The sequence below is a fragment of the Lactuca sativa genome, chromosome 1 (assembly GCF_002870075.4).
Source record: "Lactuca sativa cultivar Salinas chromosome 1, Lsat_Salinas_v11, whole genome shotgun sequence".
Classification (NCBI taxonomy): Eukaryota; Viridiplantae; Streptophyta; class Magnoliopsida; order Asterales; family Asteraceae; genus Lactuca; species Lactuca sativa.
In genome coordinates this window covers 56,206,760-56,214,518 of record NC_056623.2, presented here as the reverse complement: position 1 = coordinate 56,214,518, position 7,759 = coordinate 56,206,760, and the positions used below count along the sequence as shown (strand labels likewise).

At 34.0% G+C, this 7,759-nt stretch overlaps 1 protein-coding gene across 1 annotated transcript; it reads right to left on the bottom strand.

Moving 5' to 3' along the window:
- Positions 1-202: 202 nt before the first annotated feature.
- Positions 203-5,889, bottom strand: LOC111891297 (leucine-rich repeat receptor-like serine/threonine-protein kinase SKM1). The gene is made up of 3 exons (XM_023887359.3): positions 5,759-5,889; positions 2,044-4,678; positions 203-776 (listed from the first exon to the last, which is right to left on the bottom strand). The coding sequence occupies exons 2-3, from the start codon at positions 4,577-4,579 to the stop codon at positions 436-438; spliced, it is 2,877 nt and encodes a 958-aa protein (XP_023743127.1). The 5' UTR covers positions 4,580-4,678; positions 5,759-5,889; the 3' UTR covers positions 203-435.
- Between the last annotated feature and the right edge of the window lie 1,870 nt (positions 5,890-7,759).

Here is a 7,759-nt window from a genome sequence, read left to right as displayed (position 1 = left end):
TTCTCATAATTTTCACTTATTTCAATTTCAAATTCAAATAAAATTTCTATTTAATCGTTCGTACTTAACATTTTGTTTTAATCGATCCGTATATTATACGGGTCTCACAACTAGTACAGAATACTCAAAACATTATCTTTGCGTTCACTACTTACATCATAACATGTGGGATTGTTTTGACCTTTCCTAAATCAAATCTTCATGAAAAATAAAGCCTTTTCCGATATTATTTCAGCCATATATTCGACATTGCTTCATAATATCTACATTCATTATTACATTCATCGGTGGAGTATGAAGACAATATCCAACAAAAAAACATTTACTTCACTACCACTCAAACAAAAAGACCTCATACTAAAAGAGAACCAAAAAGTGAAAGAAAAAAAAATCAAAAAAAAACTTATAGAATTACCCACGACCTTGACTAAAACCCTAGAAACATAATGCGCTTGACTTCCTAATTATAGACTCGAGAGTTTTGACAACATCCCTAGCGCATGGCCTTGCAGCAGGATCACTATCTGTGCACTGTAAGGCAAGATTCATTATCTCAACGGTCTGATTAGGGTTCTTCAGTACTTGTACCTTAAGTGAAGGATCAACCCATGTATCCAGGTGGCAATCCGAGTAGCAGTATCGTGCCCACTCAACTAGGTTTTCATGCAAACCCATCTCAGCATCTATCGGAGTTTTTCCTGTAAGTAACTCAATGAGGATGAGGCCATACCCATACATGTCACTGCTCTTGGTTATCTCCTTGGTATCTTTTGTCTCTGCATTAATACAAGTTAATGCTTTTAATGACTACATAAAAGAAAAATATATATATATATATATATATATATATATATGTATATATATATGAACCATTCCTCTTCGATCAAAGCTGCTGGGTTATTGGTTGTTTAAATTGTGATTAAAATTTGCATTTTGAATTTATAGATAACCCAATAGATATATGGTCGTAAAACATTATTTACAATTGACAATCAACTAAACTACCATAGTTACTGATCACTATATAATTTTGTCGAAGAAAACTGCAAAGTTACAAATTTCATGGTAATTGTTTTATAATTATTAAAAAAGTATGCTACATATTGTTTCCTAGAGATTTCTTATTTTAATTTTATTTTTTTTAATGTCTCAACACATAATTAATGATATTTACACTGCAGGTTTTGTAATTATATAATTAGTCAAACTTTATAAACAAAAACCAGTGGAATTTGGCCTACTTTAGACTAAATGGCATATGTCATAATGTCATTTGATCCAAAAGTTTCTCTATTAAAAAATATTAAATAAATTTTGATATTTAAGTAACTCATATTCATGTACTCGTGATGGAATAGTTTTAAAAAGGCTTTTTATTGAAATACAATTTTACTTCTTACGTGTAGTCTGAAAATAATAAAAGAAATGAACAAAGATTTTCCAAGACATTCTTTGCTGTAGTTTAGTTTTTCCCAATGTTAGCAACTTGCAACATTAGCACAGTTACATCCTGTTTGTATTTAACTTTATAAAATGAAAATATAGATTACCATGTACATATATTAAAATTTAATTTAATTAAAAAGTATTCCTTTTTTTTTTTTGAATGGGAAAGGTGGGAGAGTAAAAAACTATAAATCTCTTCCTCACGTACAGTTGTAAAAGCAAAAAGGGAACAAAGTCGTGATGTTTTGTTGCCGCTTTGTCTACCTTGTTCAATTCATGTATGCATGGGTTATTGCTAAAGCTCTGATAAAATAATGACTACACATATGATTTTTCTATGCAACGTAAATTACTTAATTAGATCATGACCTAATTTTATGAACTTTATATATTTACGTAAAGAATGATTCATGACATAATTTTATCTACATGTGTCTTGGATTTTAAACTATTCATTTATGTTTTCTTACATAATATAATAACTGTAGCATGTTTTTTGAATTTACACATGTAGCTATCATACATATATAAGCCTGTGACAGTATATATTTTATATGGATGAATTTAATTAAGTGGATGAAGTTTCTTATAACATACCTGGTGCAATATATGCTGAAGAAACCAAACACTTAGTGTTGTCGGAAAAAATCATCCCGGGAGGATTTAATCTTAGACAGGCCTCATCTTTCACGTTAACCACCATAACATTTTCCGGCGAAACATTACCCACAAGAATACCCGCCGGTGAACAACAGCCATGCAAATAACGTAAAGCTTTCCCAATTCCGATGGCAATCTTCACTCGACTTTCCCAACCTAACACCTCCATAACTTCATTCAGTTTCTTCCCTTCAACATATTCATGAACAACAATGAATCTTCCTTTCTCCGATTTGCAAATTGAGATGATTTTGATGACGTTTGGATGCCGAAGTTTGCTTATCTCATTAATTTTGAGGATGGGATCATTATTGAGATCGACTTCATGGACAAAATATTGCATGTTTTTCGTTGCCACCACACTCTTGTGCCCTCTCAGAGACAGCAGAATGTCATCGATCGCCAGAAATGTTGAAGCTTTCTGGTCGAAGAATAGCAACTCCCATTCCCCACCTCCATCTGATGCGCTTTCCATTCTCTTAATCACCTTTTCATCAGCTTCATTTCTTCGTTTTATATAGATGAAAACCACAATAGACATTGCAGCAAATGTGACAGCCGCCAACGCTGTCCCAAAGAACCACCAGTTGGAGCTTCTAATTTCCTTGCATGGTGGTAAATGGGTGACCGAAGCACCCCCACATAAGTTATTTCCTAAGACAGCAGTGGAATTGATAGCCAGAAATACTCCTGTTGAAGGTAATTTGCCACGGAAATGGTTGTGAGATATGTTTACTTGAACAAGAGATTCCACATTCCCAAGGTTTTCCGGGATTTCACCGGAAAGTTTGTTCATCGACAGATCAAGATTTCCTAGAACTGGCAACCTTGAAAGGGTTTCTGGGATTTCACCTGTAAGCTGATTGTAACTAAAGTTGACGCTCACCAGCTTTTTGCATGACGACAATTCTTTAGGAATTTCTCCTGAGAGTTTATTCTGGCTTATTTTCAATTCCATTAACTCCGAAAATTTTCCAAAGCTCGGAGGAATTTGACCGGAAAAATCATTTTCGGACAAATCCAAATTCTCAAGCTTAATGCTACCGAATGAATCAGGCAACTCTCCTGAGAATCTGTTTCTTGCCAAACTCAGCATTTGGAGTTTCGGCATTTTCCATTTCCATTGGTTTATTTCCCCGGAGAGATAGTTTGACGACAAGTCAAGAAAGTAAACAAGGGGTAATGTAGTGAACTCCGGTGACAAGTGACCGGATAATCTATTGTTTTGAAGACGAACCCTTTGTAAGCTCCTGCAATGACTCAAACTTTTAGGGATGCCTCCTTCAAGGGAATTGGAGAAGAGGATGAGTTTTTGGAGATGTCGGGAATAACAAAGGCTTTCAGGGATATTTCCGGTAAGATTGTTGGTAGAAAGGTCTAATACAGTCAGATTGTTGTACTTTCCAAGATCCTCCGGAATATCACCGGAAAACTTGTTGGACCATAGTTGAAGGACTTGGAGATGAGACAAAGAAGCTAGAGATTTCGGTATTTTTCCAGAAAAGTTATTTGAAAACAAGTGAAGGACTTCTAAATCTTGGAACTCGGAAACGAGTTCGGGAATTTCACCTGACAGGAAATTGTCACTAACATCAAGTGACACTAACTTCTTGAGGCTAAAAATCGTCTTAGGAATTGGACCAGTAAGCTTGTTGAAGTAGAGGAAAAGGTAGTTAAGGTTGGTCAGATTACCAAATGAAGGTGGGATTTCACCGGTGAGGTTGTTAAAAGCAAGATTGAGGTGATTTAACAAGATTAAGCCACCGATTTCTTTTGGGATTCCACCGGATAAGTTGTTGTAGCCCAAGTAGATGAATGTCAAGCTTTTCATATACCCTAACTCCGAAGGTACGCCACCTACAAGTTGGTTCGATGCCAAAGTTAAATCTTTTAACCTTGTTAAATTTGAGATGGACTTCGGAATCTGGCCAACCAAAGCATTTCCTCCGAGATCAAGATATAGTAGCCCTGAGAAGGATCCAATTTCCGAAGGTATTTCACCCGCGAGGAAGTTATTTGACAAATCTAACTTCTCAAGCATTGGAAGGGAACCTCCAGGAATCCAACCTGTTAAGTTGTTGTTGCTTAGGTTGAGATGAACAAGTGAAGAACAAGAAAAAACATTTTCGGGAATCCCACCGGAGAGCTGATTGTTGGAGAGATCGATTGTTTCAACATGCAAGAACTTGAATAATGATTCCGAGATTCTCCCAGATAAATTCTTCCTAGAAAGATCAATTCCGATGACATAGGTGGAGTCGGAGTTGCATGAAACGCCATTCCACGTGCAAAAAAGAGAGGAGTTCTTCCAGTTGGAGAGGAAGGACGAAGGATCATCGACGGATGCTTTGATGGATAAAAGTATTTCATGCTCATTGGCATACGTGAAGCCATCACAAGTAAAGCACAAGAAGAATACAAACAAGAACATGAAGCATATTTCCTGCGCGTTTCTTTCTCTTGTCTTCCCCATTGGAATTCGAATTGGAAATTAACGGAACTGCAAGTGTTTAATCAGTGAGAAAGAAAGATGAGACTCCACCACCGGAGCAACAGTTTGATCAATCGCTTTCTGTCATCATAATGAAAAAACATGTTAACTGATCATTGGATCCAGTGCTTCATGTATTTAATATTCAATAGTGGTAAAAGTAAAAGTGATTACAGGCACACATATACCACAATGATTGTGAGCCATGCATTAAGTTTACTACACAAAAGACGACAAGTGCTCTCGATAAAACCGGAAACGTTTCTTTAGAATAACATTAAAGTAATTCATGTTTAAGAATTTGGAAACTTTAAGATGAAAAGTATTTTGCAATAATGTTAACAAAATCATTGTAACTTAATTAATTAATACAACCTAATATCTGGAGGATCTTTATATCATAGACATAAAAATAATTGCATTGTTATAATCAATATAATGAAATAACAACTGCTCTTACCTTTATAACTAAGCCAAGTAAAAATATATTATACAATATCTCGAATTAAAACTCTCACTTTTCAGGTCATAAATACGCAAAAAAAATGTATATACATTTTCTTTCATAAAACTAACGAAAGTATTAGGTTCAAAACATGAAATTTTGAAATGCAAATAAAACATAAATACACATGTATAAGCATAGACATATATACGTAACTAGTAAGTACATAGACACATACTCCTACTTACTTTCCAAGCAATTTCTAGCTATGGTATATACTTGAATAAATAGATACCCTTTTAGTTTACCATATTCCTTATAGTACATCATTAGTCAATTCCACAAAAAGAATATCTCAAGTACATATTGTGGACCTAAAAGAGTTCCAAAACTATTAATTTGATGACTCCTATCCTACGTATAGATGCAACTTTCTAAATTTTATTATGTGAAGAATCGAATATTCAAAGGTAAAAATGTTGCCCGATATTTAGAATACTATTAATTGTATACACTAGGTGAATTGTGGATCTAAATCAATATCATTATTTCTATAGTGATGGTAATAAGAAAATAGTATGTGTCTCAATTTAGAGATTTTGAATAATGTCTCTATGCAATTTGAATGAGACGTCTAAAATGAGAAGGTCGGTAAATATTAGGGGGCACATAGCTAGAGAATACAGAGAGTGAATATAGCATAAGAATAAACATACCAAAATATAATGATTAGGTACTTGGAAGATCAAAGTTCATGAACATCATGAACCAGAAGAACTGAGATTGGGGAGAGAGGGGGTAAGATATGATTTGAGGGTTAGCGTTTGAGAAGTTTAGTGTATAAATAGAGTGATGGGCTACAAGTGCAGGCCAGGAGTCAAAGAACCGGAAGATGTTACGTGGTATAATTACCCTGTGGCCCCTTTGGACTTTGTGTTTGAACAAAGCGAAGAGTTGAACGAGAGATGCACAAAAGCAAAAGAACAGATGTGGAGGAAAGTTTAAAGATATTTTGTCGGAATTATAAGACCAAAATGCTCTTTTGACTGAATTTCGAAAGTGCCAAAGGTACCCTTTGAAAAGTTGGAAAGTAATTTTTTTCTCCTTTTCTAATTTTTTCAGTTGTGTGATTGAATTCTCAAACATAAAATCATCATTATTACAATTTTACATGATTGATTTTCAAAACTCTTCCCACGTCAATAACAACTTCAAATGTTTTGTGATGGTGTTAATTTAAGTAAAACCAGTGTTGAGTCGAATGTGAAGGTTGGGTAGAATAGACGATAGTCCAATGCCTTCAAATTTTTGGGGCCTATTTTTATGTATCTACTTATATTATCTTAGAAATAAAAAATAAAAAATAAAATAAATAAATAAATAAATAAATAAATTGGTATTAAGTTGTAGCAAGTAGAAGCAAAAAAATCATCATCTTTTTTTTTTGTCCGGGACCTCAAATCAACTTAAGTCGGCCTAAGTAAAACTTATTAATTTGTCATTCGAGATCTTAATAATTATATATAAGATTTATTAAATGAACAAGCACTATAAGAATTTTAGGAAATAGAGAGGACACATCCATGTTGCCTAATACTTCTAGCTGGATACTCTTTATCATATTACTAAGGATGATCAAATGGATCATTGAATCAAACCAAACCGGCCTAGAACAAGAAGCGACATCAACCAGGCCAATCCTACATTATATGGGACAATTTCTGATTCTATCAAATAATTTAATACGGTTTTCGGTTCTAACGTTTCTCCTTTCACTGATTTAACTTGACTAATAAACCGTGAGGAGGCCAAATTGACTTAATGAGGCTAGAATTGACTTAAAGGGTCTGAAAAAATGACTTACTGGGTTGGAAAATGAATTACATGGGTTAGAAAACACTGGTACCGTAACTGGTTTAGTCCCTAGTGGTTAAATTCTCCATTCTTCATTTTAGCTTCGATCGATTCCTTATTCTCTCGCTTATGGTCTGGTTTAGGCCAGTTCTAGAATTGTTCTCATTCCTACACAAAACTATCTACTATTGGTTGAGAATGGTGAACTAAAATCTTATCTAGAGACTTAGAAAATGAAGGAGTTCATATAGTAACCTATTGAGGATGAAAAACTAAAATGGTGTTCCACATCAGATGTCCTAAATAACTGAAGAGAGAGTAGAGAGACAAGGTTACATGCTTTTGGGTGTAGAACATGTATATGCCTCTTAAGTCAAATGATTTATTATTAACTTGCAAGTAGTAAATTATTAAGTATGGAGACAGACTGCTACTCGTTGGGTCGAGAGTGTAACACCCCTAGCTAGGGTATAAGTGAAAACACCTTTAATAAAATCTTTCAAGTTTTAAGATTCAAATTTGCAGAGAGTAAAGTATTCATAATTAAACCGGTCTTAAAAACTAAATTATTTTAAAGTTTAAAGTAGCAAGGTTGTTACCAATAAATGTATCATAAACACTTGTTCAAGTTTGCCACACAAGTTGTAGTCGTCTCAAAATCCAAGTTAATGTCATTTACTTTTTGACTCTGAGGATATGTTAAAACTTGTTAAGCAATAGATTTGCCTAGTGAAAATATATGAAGTTTATTCATTTTGAGCAAGAAGATAACAATCTAGATTACTCAATTCGGTCTCTAAAAAATCATATTTGTTTTTAATTATTTCTAAGAAGTGAATGGATTTCAAGACATAATTCTCATC